Genomic DNA, 21391 nt, shown 5'->3' with positions numbered 1-21391 from the left:
GCTCCCATATATGTTTCTTGTTGCTTTAATTTGGTTTCAGAAAGGAGAAATGGAGAGACACATCTTGGTTCCACCTCTTTATATTCAGGAGTTAGTAAATACATTTAAAGTCTCCTCATAAATATGTATGATTTTGCCTCCTTAAGGGTATGTACCACTCGACCACTCACAGATACAGTGGAAGGGTTGGGGGTGGGGAGGCGGAAATGAAGTTTCTTTACTTGAAGGCAACCTCTTTGTAGATCAGGTCTGCTGTCCTTTATGTAAACAGCTTTACTTGCTGTTGGTTGCCTCTGACACCTGTGAAGGAAGCCTTCTTTGGAAGGATTTAAAAGGAACTCGCCTGAAGTCTGGCATGAATGGTCCAGGAGATGAGGCTCAACTACTAGTCACCCAAGCCCTGGTCTCTTGATGTTGAGGTTGTCCTGTCTAGCATGCAGCCATTTTAAGATTACTGGCAAGATAGCTAAATAATAAGCTTACAGTGTACCGAGTCCAGTCCACCTATGGAAATTTAACTTAACCCTTGCTACAGGGTCTGAGGCAGCACCACCTCATCAAACACACTCTGCAGCAAATATTGGAATATTCACACACTTAGTGAATCGATCAATGTCCTTGTCAGGCCAAATTTTTTCTTTATGGGAAGTGACTCTCAACCTCCCTCCACCTTGTCCCCATTCCATGGGAATTTTGTGAACTGGTCAACCCAGTGATCCAGTCCCACTACCAGAGGCATGTGCACTTGACCCAGACTGGCCAGAGTATCCCATACCATGGACCTAGTGAGTGGTCCAGAGAACCCAATTCTATTTTAGAACAAATTCTATTTTTCTTCTCTGATTGACATGGAGACTAAGAGAAAGATCATTTTCCTTTTGAGATTAAAAGCTGGCAGGACCTTTTAAGTCTAATATCAAGAGGCCATTTTATTTCCTCCACCAAGAGAGAGCCTGCCAGAGAATGAAACAACTAATTTCTGATAGTCTGAGTGATCGCCTAAAGCTGCACCATATACACACTGTACCTTTCAGTTTCAGGTCCTAAAAATTCCTTTTTCCAAGCTAATTGGAATTAGGTTTCTGTCAGAATCCTAATCCTAAATTGCTGCTTTTCCATTTATCAACTTTATAGACTCTTTAGTAATATTTCTTAGGAAAGATAAGAATTTAACTCATCCCACCATATTAGCTCCTCTGTTGTATTTTACCTGGAAATACAGGTAACCTTTTTCTTATTCTGTTGACTTTAATTAGATCTTCTGAATCTCCTCTGAGAATATTGCCCCTCATCCTTCCTCAATCTCTCATTATTACCATCAACCTCCCACCATCCAATCTGTCAGCTACATTTTGCCTGTTACATTAAGTAGACAGTAAATAGTCCTATATACATGCAGAGACAAACTTAAGTGACTTGTCTATATATTGTAAAGTTGGAAATAAAATAGCACTCAATCATTATCATGGTGTAAATATTCTCTGAAGAGTTGGAGCCAAGCAGTGTGTGAAGATTACATTTCCTCCTCTATAGGTCCGATGTTATCCCAGTATGCACTTAGAGGAGTCTCTTCCTGGTATCAGTCAAATGGATTTTATTTTTTCCTTTCTGTTTTCCAAAATCATACCGCATTTCATGGGGACTTTATATTCAGACCTGATAACTGGTATGGTTTTTCAAAGCCAGTAACGCCTGTCTTCCTAAGAACAAACTTTTATTCTTCACTGTATTATAATCCTCCAACTTCGTACCTACTTAATGTAACCTATTTCAATCTTCCTGAAGATTTTCTTCATTGAGTTCCTGGATTTGTAGCCTAGAGTGATTTAGTCTGATTGTTGTAGAACCATCATCCTAGTCATCCTCAGCACCGCTTTCCCAATCACATGTGTTTATTGAAGTTTTTCCTGCTGCCGCCTTCCTGTTTCATCCAAATTTTGCTAAAGCTAATCCTTTAGTACCCTAATAAAGGATAAATGAGAGTAAACTAAGCAAACTACACATACAGAATATCAGTGTTTGGTCTCACGCTTTATTGTTGTTTGGGTATAGACTTCTAGGTTCAAAGTAATTTTACTTTGTAACTTGGAAGGTGCAGCACATTTTGTATTATCTAATATTGCTGACAGGGAGGAGGCTAATGGTATCTTGAATGTTCTTTTTAGAGACATTCACATTTTTTTAAAGCTTTTTGAAAAGGATGGTTTCATCTTCAGTATTCTGAAATTTCACAAGCATATTTCTGGATGTATTTTTTTCCCATTGTAATTGTTTTTGCCAGTTCAGCCCAACACTTGGTGAACTATTCCAAGCTGAACATTCATAACTTTCTTCAGTTTATAAAGGTTCTCAATCATTTGATATCCTTTCTCTGTAAACTTCTTTGGAACTCCTATTAATTGAATGTCCCTTTTTGTTTATAATTTATGAGCTTGGAAAGTTTCCTGAATTTTCTTTAAAAACTTCTGTTAGGTTTATTGCAGCAATAACATTTTTTTCATTCTTAGGAGTTCTGATTTGTTTTTTTCTACAAAACAGACGATTTCTTTCTGTACTATTTTTTTCTTTAAAACGATTTAAAAATTTTTTAACTCCAGTATAGTTAACATTGTTGCATCCACTTCAGGTGTACAGTATTATCTAATTTTTTTTAATATAGATTCCCATAAATATGGGAATACTTAGGTTCAAATTTAATATAAATTTTGTTTTCTTCTGTTATTACATAACTTTCCCCACTGTAGGTTTATTTCGGTCTCTTGCTTCTTATTCTGATAGTTTTCATATGTTATGATCCTTAACTGTCTGTTTAACATTTAGGAATGATATGGCTTGGGGCATCTGGCTGGCTCAGTTGGTAGAACATAAAACTCTTGATCTCAGGGTTGTGAGTTGAGTCCCATGTTGGGTATAGAGATTACTTTTTTAAAAATCTGATTATGGCTTGATTATTCCAGGTAGCTGTATATCAGTTTCTCTGGATGGGAAAGGTTACTGGGATCTCTGTATGCTTGGGAAGGACTGGCAAGTCGATGAGCTAATATTCTCTAAATTCCAAAAAGGTTCTAATTTACCTGCCAACTTTCTCTCATGCTAAGTTCACTTTTTCATAGGTTAAATTTCTTATTGTTGTTTAAAACTTCAAATACTACAGAGAACACAAAATCTCCTCTTGACCAGAATATCCAATCCCAGTCTCCTCCCTAGAAGGAACACTTATTAGTTGGGTGTGTCTCTCCAGACTCTTTCTAAATATTTGCATACTTATTTAAATGTGTTAGAAATGTTTTTAAAATATATAATACTGTGCAAATCTGCAAAATTTGCTGCTTCAGTGTCCTTTAGACAAATCCATCCATGTCTATATCATTGGTCCCTTCTTTGAAACTGCTGCTAGTATTTCTAGTCAAGTCCCATGGAAATCTAGATTGTTTCCAGTGTTTCATGTACTAATCATACTGCCTTCCAAAGGGACTTGAGTGAACATGTTAAAAACTTCACTGCCTCCAAAATGGCAATGAGGAGTACTCATTTCTCCATACAGCTGCCACTTTTTGATATTACATTATTTAAATCTGTATCTCAATACTAGTGAGGTTAAGCACGGACTCCTTTATGAGCCATCCCGATTTCTTCTATGATTTACCTATTCTTATACTTTGTCCATTTTTATACTTGTTTAGTTGTCCTTTACTTATAGGTGTTCTTACATCTTTCCCTTTATATGTTATTATAATTTCTTCCCTTCTGTTGTTTTTAAATTGTTTAAAAGCATTTTTGAGAAAGATATGTTCAATCCCAGTTCGTAAATATATCCTACTATATTTTCTTATAATACTTGCTAATTTTACATTTGAGAATTTATTTAACTGGAACTCATTTTTGTGGATGGTGTGAAGGATCCTATTCAATTTACTTACAGAAGAGAGGGTGAAGTGAGGAAGCTGTTGACTGCCACATAGAAAGGCACTGAACAGTCTTGTCACTGTTTATTACCCCCAGCCTCTGTAAAGTGGCTTGTTACTGACATCCCTATCATTCAAACATTTCAGATAGCACCAGCCTCTGCTACATTTCATGAATGAACACTTTCTTCCCTTTTGTCTATTATTTGTTCAACTGTCTCATCCACTGGTGATCCTCTTTTCTGATCTTTTTTGTTTGGTACCTTTTACATTGTTTTATCTGTTTATTGGGATAAGGAAATAAAGTAAATTTGTAAAGAAAATTCTGATTGTCCCAGTGAAAATTCTGATATTGACAAGTTACCTTTCAGAAATTTTGTACAAATTCATACTTCCTCATATCACTGCATAGAAGTATCTCCTTTTCTGTGCTTTTGCAATGCAGATTTTTTTTTTATCAGTTTGATATTGACAAATGGATAGTTCGTTTAACTTGTTCTTATTCTAGTGAGATTCTGTCACTTACCAGTCACCTGTTGCTTCTTTATATCCTTGGCTCATGGGAGTAGTGTCATTTCCTAAGTGATCTGTAGGAGCACTTTTATGTTAAGGATATGAATTTCATGTATGTTGTAATATCTACAATACTGATAATAAAAAACTTTGTGTTTATACTGTCTTTGACTATATAAAGGCTTAATAAAATTCCTATGCAGTAAAACCTGGAATCTGTGTGTGTGTGGCTTCTGGATCTCATGTCTTGTTTAGGAAGATTGTTTTCACTGTGATTATAAATTACAGCGTCCTTTAATAACTTTTACATTCAGATAAAAGGATGAGGGAGTTGGTTTTGTAGAGCAGAATTAATGTTATTAATACTGTTAAGCCACTGACATAGTACCTTTATTTATGTATTTATGTGTTTCCCTGTATGAATGTATATGTGTGTGCGTTGACATGCACACAGTGTTTCAAGCCTTAAAAAAAAATTAGGATTCTATTAGTTACAAAGAGTCTGTAAATTAATTTTGGGCCTCTAACATCTCTAGAATAGTCTTCCCCCTGCAGAAGGATAAAGTGTCTATTCAAGTCTTCCTTTTCATCCATTTTCTGCGTACCTGTAATGCTGTGTGAGTTGGTTCTGAATTGATTGCATACTCAAAGCCTCCAGGAGTCAGGAAGTAATATAAAGTGTAAAATAAATCGGATGTAAAGAAGGAGTGGTTTGAACTGTGGAGAACTGGAAAACATGCCCACATAAAGGTATTATTATTATTATTATTATTATTATTATATTTTGTATTCATGTTAAACTCGGTGACTACCAAATCAAATGTCTGTGGGCAGCCAGTTTAGGAGTACTGATCTGTAATTTTCTTTTCCCCTCTAGTTTCAGAATTACAGCTTGGAGAGCTAGCTTAACCTTTTCAGTTTTAAATGACATAGATTTAATACAATTCAACCACCTGGAATTAGGAGAGGGATCAAACTTCCATTTTATTTTCTATTCTTCTTTGGTTATTGGTCTTTTTGTCTTTTAAAAAATACCTATTTTGCCTTTGTCTAAGTGTAAATGTTGAATATATCTTAGTAAAGCCTACTTGTTACTAGTGATTTTTAAAATCTGGCTTCTTAGAACTGCTGAATATCTAATGAAGTTTTTACCAACAAAGTCAGATCTTACTCTGTATCATCATGGACTTTAACACCAATGCTACTGTATTAGATGCCCTTATCAACCACTTTAGAACAATGACTGCTATTCTTAATCAAAAATACTTATAATCTCTTAAGTGTTGAGCTGCTACTGCTTTTCTCAGATGATTCCTGCTAAGATGATCAGGTCTTCTTTGTATACCACAATATCTCTTCATTTTACAGTAATGTTTATTAAGTGATTACTTTATGCTAGGCACTCTGAGCAATTTACATGCATTCTCTCATTTAATTCTCCCATCAACTTTTGAGGTAGTACCATTATTATTCCCATAATATAAATAAGACTGAACCTTACAAAGGACAAAATGTTTCTCTAAAACTAGAGGGCTAGAAAATGGAAGAGCAAGGATTAGAACCCAGATCTGTTTGATGCTGGAATAGGAGTTCTTAATTGTCCAAAGAATTAGATGGATTTTGACACAAAACAGTACTTTGTAAGGTATAAATGGAACAAGGTATCTGGGGCAGGGGGTCTTTTACGCTATTTTGAGGAATGTGTGCTTTAACCTAAGAACTATGGGATACCAATAGGAGTACCAATGAAGGAGAAGTGATATCGTCAAACTTTTAAAGTACAAGTTTGACTACAGTGTAGGCAACTGACAAAGGAAATGGTAAATACAGGGAGACCAATCAGAAAGTTATTTCCATAGTCCATATGAAATAGATTACTGTGTATTGGACAAAGATAATGAAGGGAAATGGATTAAAGGAGTCTGGTTCAAGGCATTTTTAAGAGATAAAACCTACAGTTCTTGGCAACTGACTGGACATAGAGGGTGAGGGAGAGGAAGGAGTCAAGAATGACTCCATGGTATGAATTCTCTCATGCTGGGCAAGGTGGGCACGCTGCCTGAAAGATTTTCTGCAATCTTTACATTCATAGGGTCTCTCTCCTGTATGAATTCTTTGATGTAGAGTAAGAGATCCACTGTAGCTGAAGGCTTTCCCACAAATGTTACATTCATAAGGTTTCTCTCCAGTATGAATTCGCTTATGTTGAGCAAGGCCTGCATTCTGGCTAAATGTTTTCCTACATTCCTTACACATATAAGGTTTTTCTCCAGTATGACTTCTCTGATGTTGTGCAAGTGATGAACTATTGCTAAAGGCCTTCCCACATTCAATACACTCATAGGGTTTCTCTCCAGTATGAACCCTCTGATGTTGATCAAGGTATGCAATCTGGCTGAATGCTTTCCTGCATACTTTACATTCATAAGGTTTTTCTCCAGTATGAACTCTCTGATGTTGAGCAAGGTGTGCATATTGGCTGAAAGCTTTCCTACATTCCTTACATTCATAAGGTCTCTCTCCGGTATGAATTCTCTGATGTACTATTAGGTATCCACGATGGCTAAAGGCTTTCCCACACACATTACATACATAAGGTTTCTCTCCTGTATGAATTCTCTGATGCTGAGCAAGAAATGAACCATTACTAAAGGCCTTTCCACATTCAATACATTCAAAAGGTCTCTCTCCAGTATGAACTCTCTGATGTTGAGCCAGGTGTGCAATCTGGCTGAAGGCTTTTTTACATTCTTTACACTGATAAGGTCTCTCTCCAGTATGAACTCTCTGATGTTGAGCAAGGTGTGCATTCTGGCTGAAGGCTTTCCTACATTCTTTACATTCATAAGGTTTCTCCCCAGTATGTATTCTCTTATGTTGAGCTAGGTTTGCACTCTGGCTGAAGGTTTTCCCACATTCAACACATGCATAGGGTTTCTCTCCAGTATGAATTCTCTGATGAAGAGTAAGAGATGAGCTCTGGTTGAAAACTTTCTCACATTCATTACATTTCAAAAGTTTCTTTTGTACACAGACTTTCTTATGTTTCATTTCAACAGATTTTTTTCGGTAGTTTCTCTTTTGTGGCTCATGCTTATGTACTCTTTCTTTGGTGGGAAAATTCTGTTTTATATCAAATATTGCATCCTGATGGAAAGTTTGCCAAGATTTAGTATATTCATTACTTTTATCTTCAGTGAGGATTTCTTCATGAGTGGTGATCAGTTGTCTAGAATGTACCTCCTGACTGCCTAACTGGTTCTTAAACCAGTCCTCACATCTACAGTCTTCTCTCAAACTGGGGCAGTCAAGGCTATAACTAAGATGGCTTCTTCCCATTGTCAGTACTTTGGATGATTCTTCATAAATAACTTGCTTTGATGAAAATTCATTGTTTTTAAATGCATACTCCCAATCTAAAAGATACCAAGAAAACAAAAGTCTTTTGTATTTGTTCATTAGAAGATAACTTCTGAAACAAAAATTTTATAGTTATATTAATATGTCTCCAAACACCCTTTATTTCTTGCCTTAGGCTATCTTGCATTCAAGCATTATCTTTAAAAAGCCAATTTCATAATGTTAATGTGGCTTAAAACACCTCCATAAGATCCCCAGACCCTAAGGTACTGTTAGTTGCCTTAGGTTATACATGCAGCTATAGCTAAACTTTTGTAGCCTAAAAAAAATGTCTTCTTAACAGTAGTTTTCTATGTGATATAGTTCAACCAAACATAAATTTAAAAAAAAATTTTTTTTAACGTATATTTATTTAGAGAGAGAGAGTGCAAGCTGGGGAGGGGCAGAGAGAGAGGGAGAGCCAGAATCTGAAGCAGTCTCCAGGCTCTGAGCTGTCAGCACAGAGCCCAATGCAGGGCTCGAACCCACGAACTGTGAGATCATGACCTGAGCCAAAGTTGGACACTTAACCGACTGAGCCACCCAAGTGCCCCAACCAAATCTAAATTTTTAATTGCTCCCAAAGCTAAAATGCCTTCACATAAAAGTAATTTTGTATTAAATTGCTTGATTTTATTAACCTGCCACAAGCCTTAATTTGCCACCTTCCCCATCACCTATTCTCAAGACTTTCCAATGGTTTCTCATCATATTTATAATAAAACCAAAATTCCTATTATGGTTTAGAAAATCAATGTAGTAATGAACATAAATGTAAAAACCTTTAATAAAATTACTGAAGATCAAATCCAAGAAAATATGAAAGCATAATCATTACCACTCATAGCTGATCCCAGCAATGCAAGGTTGGCTTAATATGTGAAAACCAATGTAATTCACCACATTAATAGATTAAAGGTGGAAAAATCATGTGATCATTTCGATAGATACAGAAAGAGTATGTGACTAAATTTAACATCTATTTATTATAAAAATTCTTAGCAAACCAGGAATATAAAATTTCCTTAAACTGATAAAGGGCATCTAAGAAACATGAACTTAGTGGTGAAAGACTGAATAGGTTTTCTCTTAAGATTAGAAATAATCCAAGTATGTCTACTCTTAGCAATTCTATTCAACATTATATAGGAGGTCCTTGCTATTGCAGCAAGTCAAGAAAAAGAAGCTGTAAGATCAGAAAGGAAGAAATAAACTGTATTTGCAGGTAACATGATGGTCTATGCAGAAAATCCTCAGAAACCTACAAACAACTACTAGAGCTACTAAATAAATCTAGCAAGATCGTAAGATAGAAAATATAAAGATCAGTTTACATTTTTGCATACTAGCAACAAACAACTGGAAAATGGAATTTTTAAGAATTCTGTTTATAATAGCACTAAAACTTACCGTAAGACTCAGAAAAAAATACATATATATAGCCACTACACCGGATTCTACAGAACATTGATAAGAGAATTTTAAAAAGACTAATAAATGGCTAAATACACCATACTCATGAACTAAAAAACTCAAATGACATTAATTAGAATATCAGTTCTTCCCAAATTGATGTATAGATTCCACATAATCCCAATCAAAATCCTAGCAGGCTTTTGGGGTAGAAATTCTTAACTTCATTCTAAAATTTATTTGGGAATGCAAATGGATTTAAATAAAGTGATTTTACAAGTTGAACTATCTCATATCAAAAGTTACTATAAAGCTATAGTAATTAGTACTGATGAAAGGATATATAGATAGATGGAATAGAATAGAGTTCAGAACTCGACCCATGTAGATATGACCAACTGCTTTTGGTACAAAGGTACCAGCAAGGCAGTATAATGGTTAAAGTCTTTTCAAAAAAAGATACTCAAGCAACTGTATACCCAAATAGTTGGGGGAGAGGACCAAAACCTTGTTCTTTACCTCATATAAGACACAATATTTAGCTCATGTAAATGTAAAAGCTAAAACTATAGGAGAAAACACAGAAAAAAATTTTTGTGACTGAGGGGTAGCAAGAATTTCTAAGGTATGACACAAAAACCACCAAACGACAAATTAATAAATTGGACTTTACAAATATTGAAAACTGGATGTTCAAAAGGCAGCAGTAGAAAAACAATAACACAAGCCACAACTAGCATACATATATCCCAATACATATAAATGGCAAAAGACTTGTATTAAGACTATATAAAGAAGTCTTACAATTCAGCAAGAATAAAAAAAATAATAAAACATGGGCAAAAGATTTGAACACTTTACAACAGATATATGGTCAGTAAGCACATGAAAAGACATTCAACATTATGTCATCAGAGAAATGCATCTTAAAAGCATAATGAGATACCACAACACCACCATTAGAATGAATAAAATTAAAAGTGGACAATACCAAGGTATATGGAACAACTGCAAGTCTTCGACATTGCTTCTGGGAATGAAAATGGTACAGACACTGGAAAACCAGCAGTTTCTTTAAAAGTTAAACATACTCCTATTGTCTGACTCATTACACTTTTAGATATTTACCCAAGAGAAATTAAAACATACATGCATACAAAGTCCTATAAATGACAGCTTCAGAGACACTTTGTAATAGCCCAAAACTGGAAATAACCTAAATGTCTGTGAACAGGTGAATGGAAAAACAAAATGTGGGAGATCTACATAAAATTGTGAATGATTTTCAAAATTAGGAGTAAAATAAGCCAGACATAATATATACTGTATGGTTCCATTTAGCTTAGATGGAAACTAATCTAAAATGACCAAGATCAGGATAGCATTTGGAGCCAGGAGTAGAGAAAAAATGGTACATAAAGAGGCAGAGGCCATCTTTTGGGGTGATGGAAACACTGTATGTCTTGATAATAATGATCGTCTCATGGGTTTATACAACAGTCAGAACTCACACTGTATAATGTATATGGATGTGACTTACTGTATGTAATTCTTTAATAAAGTTATTAAGAAAAAAATAAGATGGAAATAGGTAAGTAAAGACTGACTTTAATAACATAATAAAAAGAGTAAAACTTATGTAACAAGCTCTTTACACTGAAAATAAAGACTTAAACCTTGGAACCTATGGAATATTTACAAATACCAATTATATGTTTGGCCATACAAAATCCTAAAGTTAGAAAGTAGAATTAGTACTAATTCCTATTTGATCAAATATGATAAAACAATTTGATCAAAATACAATAAAACTAGAAACTTTCTTTTAAACAACTCTTGTGTAAAAGAAATTTTTTCAAAGTAGGTTATTTAGGAAACAGCAATAACAAAAACACTAAAAATCAGAATCTCTGGAAAACAGCTAAAGTTATATTCAAAGGAGAATTCATAGCCCTTAATCATTTAGTGAATAAAAGAAAATGAAATGATTAAGCATTTATTTCAGCAAAACAGAGAACAAAATAAATCTCAGAAAACTAGAACAATGGAATTAGTGAAAAGCAAAAAATAAAGAATTGGAGAAGAGTGGTAACTCTAATAAATCCTTAAACTGGACTTTAAAAATAAAATTGATTCATAACTAGCTACCTAATAATTTTTAAAAAAAAAGAATAGATACTAAAAATAAAAAGGGTTACAAGATTATTTTGTTCAGATTCATGAGAATAAATTTGATAACATGAATGAAAAGGTGATGTTTAGAAAAATAAAAATTTGGGGCACCTGGGTGGCTTAGTCAGTTAAGTGTCCAACTCCTGATTTTGGCTTAGGTCACGATCTCATGGTTTGGGAGTTCGAGCCCTGCGTCAGGCTTGATGCTGACAGCACAGAGCCTGCTTGGTATTCTCTCTTTTTCCTTCTCTGCCCCTCCCCACTCACTCACGCTCGCTCTCTCTCTCTCTCAAAATAAATAAACTTTATTTATTTATTTATTTACTTAATGTTTATTTTTTATTTTTGAGAGAGAGACAGAGTCTGTGAGTGGGCAAGAGGCAGAGAGAGAGAGGGACACATAGAATCCAAAGCAGGCTCCAGGCTCTGAGCTGTCAGCAGAGAGCCCGACGTGGGGCTCGAACTCAGCAACCACAGATCATGACCTGAGCTGAAGTCGGACACTAAACTGACTGAGCCACCTAGGCGCCCCAATAAATAAACTTTAAAAAATAAAAATAAAAACTTAGGGGTGCCTGGCTGGCTCAGTCGGAAGAGCATGTGACTCTTGATCTTGGGGTCATGAGCTCCAGTCCTATGTTGGGCAATAATGACTGCTTAATAAAAAAAGAAAAAGAAAAATTTGTAAAATTTCACCCAAGACAGAAACTGTAGAGACCATTTATCACAAAGAGAACACTGAGAGAGTTGTCAAAGATCCACTTACTCACAAAGGCCTCAGGACCATGGTTTCTCTCTCAAGCTGTAAGACTAGTGACCTCATTCATTCATACTAGCATCTCTATGCCAGACTTTTTCTTCTAAGCCTCTGTCCCACTCTAGTGGCATGTTGCATTTCTTCACTCCAAAGTCTCTCCATCTCATAAAAATAACTCTTCTGTCCCAAGTCAAATTATCATCTTTTCCCCTACCAACATATTCTTCTGGCTTATTTCTATTAAATGGTGTCACCATCCAGTCGCCCAGACTTGAAAACGTAACTGGGAATTATTTCTTTTTTCCTTGATGGTTAATAAACCTCTGAATAACCCCAAGAAGTTAGCAGAATTATTTTCTCAAAGTAAAAATTCAGTGAATCCTTCAATATAAAGGAATGAGTGACTGAAAAGGGGGAAAAAATAGTCATTGTTGTCTCTGGATTTTTTTTAAATGTGATGAAGCAACTTGTGCCAAAACTAAAAAAGAAGGGCAAGCAGACAGTGCCAGTTTGGACTCAGAGAACAGGAGAGGGTTATTAGAGAATAGTGACGTATGCGAGAATATAGACAAGAAGAGTAAGTTAGCTCACGCTAATGACACCTCACTGTTTCTTCCCAGGCCTTCAGCCTTTAAGAAAAGCTACCCAGGAAACATCAATTATACACTGGAAGCTTTCAGAATAGCTGAGCTTTTCCCTGCAATGGACTCTACCTTCCTAATTCTCACTCACCAGGGTATGTGCCTCTTGTCCCCTCCTTCTTCATCATCCAGGGCTCTTTTCCTTGTTCCAATAATGAGATCACATCTGGCTTAGAAACTGAAACTCCTGCTTACAAGAAATAAAAGGGGAATTAGCCAGATCTGTAAGGCAGATCGAGTTGCTTGGTCATCAGGAAGTTGATGAGGGCATTACAGAAGGGAGTATAGGAAGATGTGAAGTATTCTGAAGAATGGGGAAAATGAAGTGGTAGAAATAATCCAATGAAGCTGCCAGTTCTACAAAACTCAACCCATTTTGGGAAGCACAAGAAAGAGAAATTTAGTGAAGTACATCAGAGGCTTCCTAAACATTGGAAAGCAGCCCTGTGTGCAGATTCTGAATTCTGGTGAGACTTCCTTACCCAATGATACCAGGCTCCTATAGTTCTCCAACATCACCTTCCTGTACAAATTCCTCTGAGCAGGGTTCAGCCACTCCCACTCCTCTTGGGAGAAATCTACGGCCACATCCCCAAATGTCACCAAATCCTGAAATGACATAAACATATTCTTTTATGCTCAACTAGTGTTCCTAACGTCAGACTGGCATAGTTTGAAAAGTTAAATTGTACTTTTAGAGAGAAATAGTGCATAGAGTGAAATTTTCAGGCCATATCTTGGGTTCTGTGCAACACATGTCAAACACTTGCTAAGATGATTTCTCTTGCTTGGTTTTAATATTCTGTCATGGAAAGCATACAATTTCTGGCATAGTCTATAGTCTCTACTGATGGTGAAAAGATTAATAGCACAAAAATGGGCAATAACAGAACACTATAAACGACCAAAATATGTTATTCATACTAAATGCTAATGCATTTCTCAATATGGAAAATCAGGATAGACTAGGACAGTGAAAGAAGACTTTAAGGAAGAGACAGGAACATGAGTTAAGCCCTCTAAGTTGTATGTGGTCTAAACCTACATTTTCCAAACTCTTTAATGGAATGGCCAATGTTCCAGGTATGTCAACAGAGTAACATATATATATGAATTTGATGTTCATAATATTGATTTCTTAAAATTAAACATGTAGGTAATAAATACATTAAATAAGTTCTGTAGTGATTTTGCAAAAAATAACTTAAAGAAATGTATGCCATAACAGAACAACTGGGGTCATAAAAGATTATCTAACAGCTCTTGATAACCCCAGTGAGTTTCAAAGATGGTGACTTCTCTTTACAGAAACAAAATAATACTAATTTTAAGCACTGTTAAATAGTATTTCAGATGCGATAGTGAAGTGCTGTGAAAAACCCCTACAGCTCTCACTAGAGGAACATACCCAGTTGTGCATGTCTAATGAGCGAGAGTTTTTCAAATGTTACAGTGTAGTTCTCAACTAATAATACTACGTTGAATTAAGGATCTTTATCACATGGAATAAGACCTGGTCTGCTTCCTAAAAACTCAAAATGGATATTCTTTCTAACGAGGTAAATCTACTCCAGACTTACCAGGGCTTGCATATGGTTTACTATATGCTCAGCTGGTTTGGTGTGTCACAGAGCAAAACCGACTTTTTAACTGGGATGATACATAGATACACTCAATGGTACACATGTGAAGAGCTGAATTGATCTGTTAAATACTGAAATACTGTCACGTTGGTTGGTAAACAGCTACTGCACTGAGCCCTGTGGTGACAATCCCAGATCTCCCCACAGCCCAGCAACTGAAGGGGAATACCCAGCACTCCAGTGGCCTCCAGTATCCCATCTAGGGTAAGTTCTGGTGTGTGCCCTTGCCTTAGTGGTCATCAGATATGAACATCACTCCTATTAATGTGACTCTGCAGTGTAATGGTCCTACTGAAGATGTATTTAAGTACATCAATGCTTTTATGCAAATATTTTTAATGGAAAAAATGAGTCGATACTGGGCTAGTGCCCCAGTAATGGACAACAATGTTAAGGAAGCTATACAGGAAGCAGAAGTATGCCTCCAAGAAACATCAGTTACATACATCAGCTTGTTCTTACATGCTTCCATTTCTAAAACACTTCTTACTACAAGGAAATATGGGACGTGAGTAAAGGCTTCAAGAAAGGAAGGAAAGGAACATGAGTTGGGTCTTAAAAGAAAAAATTTGCCCTAGACAGGGCTGGATACTGTCAAGCATCAATTCTATCAAACCTCAAACACTTCAATACAGACTCTAATATTTTGTGCAAAAAAAAGTGTTCTACACACATTTCTACTGTAAACAGGTGAGGCAGCTTTTGGTAGGCAGTGTTCTTAAAAGACATTTTTTTAGCTGCACATCCTAAAGGAGTCTAGGTTTCAACTGGCTGACTGTCCTTTTCCTCTCAGCCAATGAGACCTGAATATCTTGCAAATATTTTAATATTTGTTTTGATTTGATAAAACAGGAACTTTATATGATTTGTAATCATCAAAGAAACTTACCAAATAATGTCCAGTATTTCTACCCTCAGTGAATTTTTTTCCTTTTTATAAAAGTTAAAAGAATTGGAAGTCCTCATCCCCACATCTACCCACCATGTCACCCTACCTCCTAGAAACAATAAAAATTTACAGTTAGTATATATTTCTTCAAATGTTTCCTTATACAGACATGTCTGATTATCTATCTGCATTCATTTACTTATAAAATCACTTTTGTTGGATTGATAACATAATGTGGTATAAATATGTTGTACCTTATTTACTAACCCGTTTATTTTCATTTATATGAATCTTAATTTTTCACTATGATGTCAGAATTGGGATTCTCACTAATTTAACATTATAGTAGAGTTCTCATATAATACTACTGTATGTTAAATTAAAGATTCAATAGAGGTCTCTAATTATTTCCTTAAAATGAATCCTAGAAGATATTCTCTCCACGGAGACTATGATTCCCCAAACGTACTTAACCTCAGAAAAAAATTTAAATTATGTTATTGTGACCTAGCAAGAATTGGAGCTACTGAAAAAATAATTCAGGCTGGGAGTAAAGTGTTGACCTGCACTCAAAGAAATACTAATGGTTCTTCAGGTGGAGGAAAATGGAAAGAGATGGAAAGGAAAATCAAGAAATCAAGAGTCCCAGAGGGATAACTATAAATATAATACCTAATAATGACAATAAATGGGAGTTAAATCACTATGGGGCCTTATCTTGTTCAGAAAGTAGTAAGAGTAGTAACTATAGAAGGAAGATTGCAGAAGGAAGAAAGGAGATAATTACATAATGCTATGGGTAAATATCCTGGAGTGACCACTAAAAGGATAATAAAAATAATGTATAATTAACAAGATAATAAAGAAAAAGTACTTGATTTATCCAGAAGAAGGTAAACAAGGAGAAATAAAGGAACAAAGAACAGATGGGAGTAAGTAGAAAACAAACTACAAGGCTACACACACAAATACATCAGTATTAGCCTTAAACACAAATACATCAGTAATTACATTAAACGAAAATGTAGTGAACACTAATTAAAAGACAAATATTCTCAGACTGGATCCCTTTAAAAAGATCAATGTTTTGAGGGAGATGTGGGATTGTGGGAGGCATAAGGAATCATGGGAAGCACACAGGGCCGCTTACAGCAGCCACAGGGCTGCCACAGACTGCCAGAGAATGGTGACAGCCACAGGGACTGTGGAAGGCATGAAGCTGCAACCAACAATATGCTGTTTACAAGAGGCACACTTTAATATAATCATTAGGAGAGGCTTTCAAAAAAATGTGCATTAAAATCATCCTTGGACATGGGGCGCCTGGGTGGCTCAGTCAGTTAAGCATCTGACTTTGGCTCAGGTCATGATCTCACAGTTCATGAGTTCAAGCCCTGTGTCAGGCTCTGGGCTGACAGCTCAGAGCCTGGAGCCTGCTTCAGATTCTGTGTCTCCCTCTCTCTCTGCCCTCCCCCCACCCTATCTGTCAAAAATAAACAAACACTAAAACACATTAAAAAAATCATCTGTGGACTTAATAAAAATGCGGTTTTCTGGATCCTCCCACCAGAGACTGATTCATGGGGTCCCAGAAATAGCACTGGAGCCAATGGGCTCTGTCTATTCTACACATCATACCCTCTGCTTTTTGCTTTTTCCATTACCAATTCAGTGGCAGGAGAAAAGAGGTAGCTGGCTCCTACCTCTCTGGGCTCACTCACAGATGAGAAATTCACAATCTTGTCCATTTATATATTAATTTGACAAATATTTACTGAATGCCTACTCCCTATAATGTTCTAAGTATTGGAAATACAATGGTGAACAAAATACAGTCTCTCCTCTTGTGGAGTTAATATTCTAACATAGGAGAAAGACATTAAACATAAAGTCATACTATGACAAAAACAAGGGAAGGTGATTTAGAGTGACAAGGTGTTTTAGATAGGATGGTCAAGGGAAACCTCAAGGAAGCAGTAATGTTTGAACAACAATCTAAAAGTGAGAGAGCAAGCCATGCCAACACCTAAGGGAAGAGAGTTACAGAAGAGGGAGGAGCAAATGCAAAGGTTCAGAGACAGGAAAGAACTGGGTGAGTCTACAGAACAGCTAGTTGGCCAGTGTGACTGGAACAGAGAAAAAGACTTGTAGAAAATGAGGTATGGGGTAGCCAGGAGCTGGACCATGCAGGGCCTTAGAGACTGTGGAGAGGACATTGGATTTCATTCCAAGTAAAATGAGAAGCCAATGAAGATTCCAAAGGAATGAAATGATGTGTTCTATCACTGTTGACAGTGTCCTTTATGATTTTCTACCACCGTCTTCAAATCATCACTCACCATCATCTATTTATACTGACAATCAACATATACTACAACTTCCTACATCTGATACAATCACTAACTAGTGACATAGATTGTTTTCCCTCATCTGTAAAATAAGTGACTTGTACAAGATCACCCATAATTTTCATCCTGGCTTTATTATTTTATGAGCTTAGATATGTGCTACTCAATACACTAGGTACTTGTCACATGTGGCTATTTCATTTAAATCAGTTAACATTAAAAATTCAGTTCCTACAGTAGCTAGTGGCTACTGTATTGGACAATGCAGATGTAGAACATTTCTATTATCAGTCATCACCGAAAGTTCTCCTGGACAGTGCTGCTCTAATTGATTTCTTCTGGCTTATCTTCTTGTTTACAGCCATGTTCTATATTTTCATCCAACAGTTCATCTGTTTTACTCTTTACATTTAACCTACAGAATGTATCTAACCTCAAAGGGTGAGGAAGGAGTCTTTTTTCTAAATGAATAATCCATTCTGTCTACACTGATTTAAAATAATATCACTTTACGAGGCTCCTGGGTGGCTCAGCCGGTTAAGCGTCTGACACTTCATCTTGGCTCAGGTCATGATTTCATGGTTCATGAGTTTGAGCACTGCATCAGGCTCTGCGCTAGCAGCGTGGAGCCTGCTTGGCATTACCTCTCTCCCTCCCTTTCTGCTCCTCCTCCTCTCGTGTTCTCGCCCTCTCAAAATAAAAAACTTTAAAATAATATCACGGGGGTGCCTGGGTGGCTTAGTTGGTTCAGTGTCCAACTTCGGCTCAGGTTATGATCTCACAGTTCGGGAGCTCAAGCCCTGCATCAGGCTCTCTGCTGTCACCACAGAGCCCACTCTGGATCCTCTGTCACCTCTCTCTCTGCCCCTCCCCAGCTCATTCTGTCTGTCAAAAAAAATAAACATTAAAAAAAATAAAATGACATCACTTACATTATCATGATAAACAAATGAGCAAACATTAAACTATGAAAACAAAGACAGTGTCTATTTTTATTTGCCACAGTATTCCCAGCATTTGGTATAAATGAAGTCTTTAATAACTATATGTTCAGTGAATGAATAAATACTTTCCATTCTTACTTGTACTTGTATTTGTTTCTGGGCATTATATGTTGATCTTTTCATTTGTTTCTTCTGGCTCCCATTCCACACTATTTACTGTTTTCATTATAGATGTATACAGTCATTTTAAAATATACATTCAAGTACTCTCTCCTGTTCTCACTTTTTCAAAAAATGTCCTGTTTTTTTTCCATACTAATTTCACGAATTTTAACTACATGACCTAAAATATCCTGGCTGTAGCCCACTACTAACTCAGTATGTCCCTAAAACAGGACCTTATTACCCCCATGGAATCCCATTCTTCAGAGCCCACTGATTGCCTGGGAAAAATCCCTGCCTTCACTGACCCACACTTTAACACTCCAAAGCCAACACATTCCACTCTTCAAAATGACCCTGAGCAAGAGATATTGTCATGTACTATAACTAAGATTGCTCCAATAGCCCTTGTCTTGCCTTCCTCTTAAACCTGGGTTTGTGAGAAAGCTTTTACACTTGTAGTCACATCAGAACACACCTTGACATCAATGAATCAAATCCCTATAATGAAGGCTTTCATATCCCTCCAAGGAGTGCATTTTTGCCTCCTGAGAGCTCCTAACAGAACACCTAACCCACAGGAGGAGCAGAGCTATTTCTTGAACGAAGATGAAAATGCCGGCTTAGGAACAAAGGAAGCTCACTGGGCTTTTGGGGACCTCCTTTTAATGGATTGAAGAACATGAGGACCAGGTCACTGAATGAATGGGACTTTGTTAGCTGGGGAATTTCAGAAGAAAAAAGCAAGATATTCATATACAACCTGAAAAACAAAGCACCTGAGGGAGAAAAAATCCTTCCTTACCTTGGACATGGCTTTAAGAATTTAAGAATTTATGACAGCTCTTCTGTCCACCTCCTTCAGGCTCCTCAATGGAAGGGCAGTGTCTGGAAAAACAGAGCTGGAGAGGGAGAAAGAAACCATAAATAGCACTGTCAAGTAAGGATTATTTTTCTCTTCACCCATGAAATCTGTTCATTAGTGAAATAATCCAAGGCTTCATAGTAAAAAGTTAGCCCAACTGGAATCTAGGTCTGACTTTTTAGTCTTTCCATCAGATAATGATAGTAAAAGGGAATATGTTACCACCCTTACTACAAAATGAGATAAAGCTACAAACAATGCCTCAGAGAAAGCATCTTTAAAAAAATTTTTTTAATGTTTATTTATTTTTGAGACACGAAGACATGAAGACAAAGCAAAGCACGAGTGTGGAAGGGGCAGAGAGAGGGGGAGACACAGAACCCAAAGCAGGCTGCAGGCTCCAGGCTCTGTGCTGACAGCAGACAGCCCAATACGGGGCTTGAACTCAGGAACCAGGAGATCATGACCTGAGCCGAAGTCAGCCGCTTAGCCAACTGGGCCACACAGGTGCCCCAGGGAAAGCTTCTTTATACAGAGTAGGCATCAGAGGGGTCATGCTGTCTGGAAGACACTGGACCAAAGAGTCAGAACACTCTGCTTGTAGCCCTGGCTCATGACAAACTCTACCTGGAAACCATTCTCTGAACTTTTCTGAGCAATTTCCTCAAAAAAGAGATGGGCGAGAGGGCTGTGCATTCGCAGTCACTGAAACGCCTAATCATGAGTTATTTTCTACTAAACCTCTCTGCCTTGGAGAGCAAAGCAATTATCTCAGAAGCAGCATAAGGTTAACAGTAAGAACCACCAGGTTTGGGGATCAGAACACCTGGCGGCAGATACTCAGTCTACCACTCACGAGCTCTGCAACCTCCATGATTTAGGTCTAACCACTCCAAACCTCAGTTTCGTCATCAGTGAAATGGTACCTACTCCCTATCAGTTGCTGGAAGGATCATGAGATGATGCACAGGAAGCATTCCGCCTAGTGCTTGGCACATCCTTTGTGCTCAGTAAATGTCAGTGATTTATGGTCACAAATAGCACACAGTAGGTCTCCTCTTCTATTCCTCACCTACTCTAGAGCCCAGGAGAGGAAGGGAAAGAGCCTCCTTCTGTGCCAGAGAGGGCTAAGGCCCAGCAGCCTCCTCATCTGCCGTCCAGGCCTGAAGCTGGGGCTCCCCTCTCCTCTCTCAAGCGTTCCCTTTCATCCCAGTCCCACTCAGGCTCGCCCTGACCGCGCGATCTTCGCGAACACCCCCACCCGGCCGCCGCAGGAGCCACACAGTCCTCCTGCTGGCGGCTCGCCTGGCACCCGTCCCCTCACAGTGGGTCGCACTGTCACACCAACAGAAGGTCACACAACCTCACGCCGTCTCACAGGACCACACACATAGCTGCACACTCACCGTCACTGTCATGGTCACAGACGCTCGCACAGGCACACACAGGCGCACGCACGTTGTGACATGGTCTCCCACGGTCACAGGCCCCCTCGCACGCCCGCTCCAGCCCCGCAGGCCCGCTGGCGCGCGCGCCCATCCCCGACATCCTCACCGCCTCCTCCCCGAGGGTCGGCACCTCCCTGCGCGCCGTCGGCCGCCGGGAGCCCAGCGGCCCGCGGGCCGGGGCGGGGCCTCGCTCGCGGCCGGACCGCCGGGCTCACAAAGGGGCCGCGGCGCGCGGGCGGGCAGCGGGGCCCGCCGTGGGGGCCGCCGGGAAATGGAGTCCAGGCCGCGCGCG

At 37.9% G+C, this 21391-nt stretch overlaps 1 protein-coding gene across 7 annotated transcripts; it reads right to left on the bottom strand.

Moving 5' to 3' along the window:
• Positions 1–5774: 5774 nt before the first annotated feature.
• ZNF583 (zinc finger protein 583) lies at positions 5775–21341 on the bottom strand. Of its 7 annotated transcripts, none has more exons than XM_023246072.2 (5): positions 21206–21341; positions 19592–19688; positions 13283–13409; positions 12892–12990; positions 5775–7834 (listed from the first exon to the last, which is right to left on the bottom strand). In XM_023246072.2, the coding sequence occupies exons 2-5, from the start codon at positions 19598–19600 to the stop codon at positions 6357–6359; spliced, it is 1713 nt and encodes a 570-aa protein (XP_023101840.2). In that variant the 5' UTR covers positions 19601–19688; positions 21206–21341; the 3' UTR covers positions 5775–6356. The 7 variants fall into 7 exon arrangements, with proteins under 7 accessions (XP_023101840.2, XP_044902706.1, XP_044902705.1 ...); XM_045046771.1 differs by having other exon boundaries at positions 12892–12987; XM_045046770.1 differs by lacking the exon at positions 21206–21341 and adding an exon at positions 21058–21199.
• Between the last annotated feature and the right edge of the window lie 50 nt (positions 21342–21391).

The sequence above is a fragment of the Felis catus genome, chromosome E2 (assembly GCF_018350175.1).
Source record: "Felis catus isolate Fca126 chromosome E2, F.catus_Fca126_mat1.0, whole genome shotgun sequence".
NCBI classification, from domain to species: Eukaryota; Metazoa; Chordata; class Mammalia; order Carnivora; family Felidae; genus Felis; species Felis catus.
This window is presented reverse-complemented; position numbering and strand designations above follow the sequence as displayed.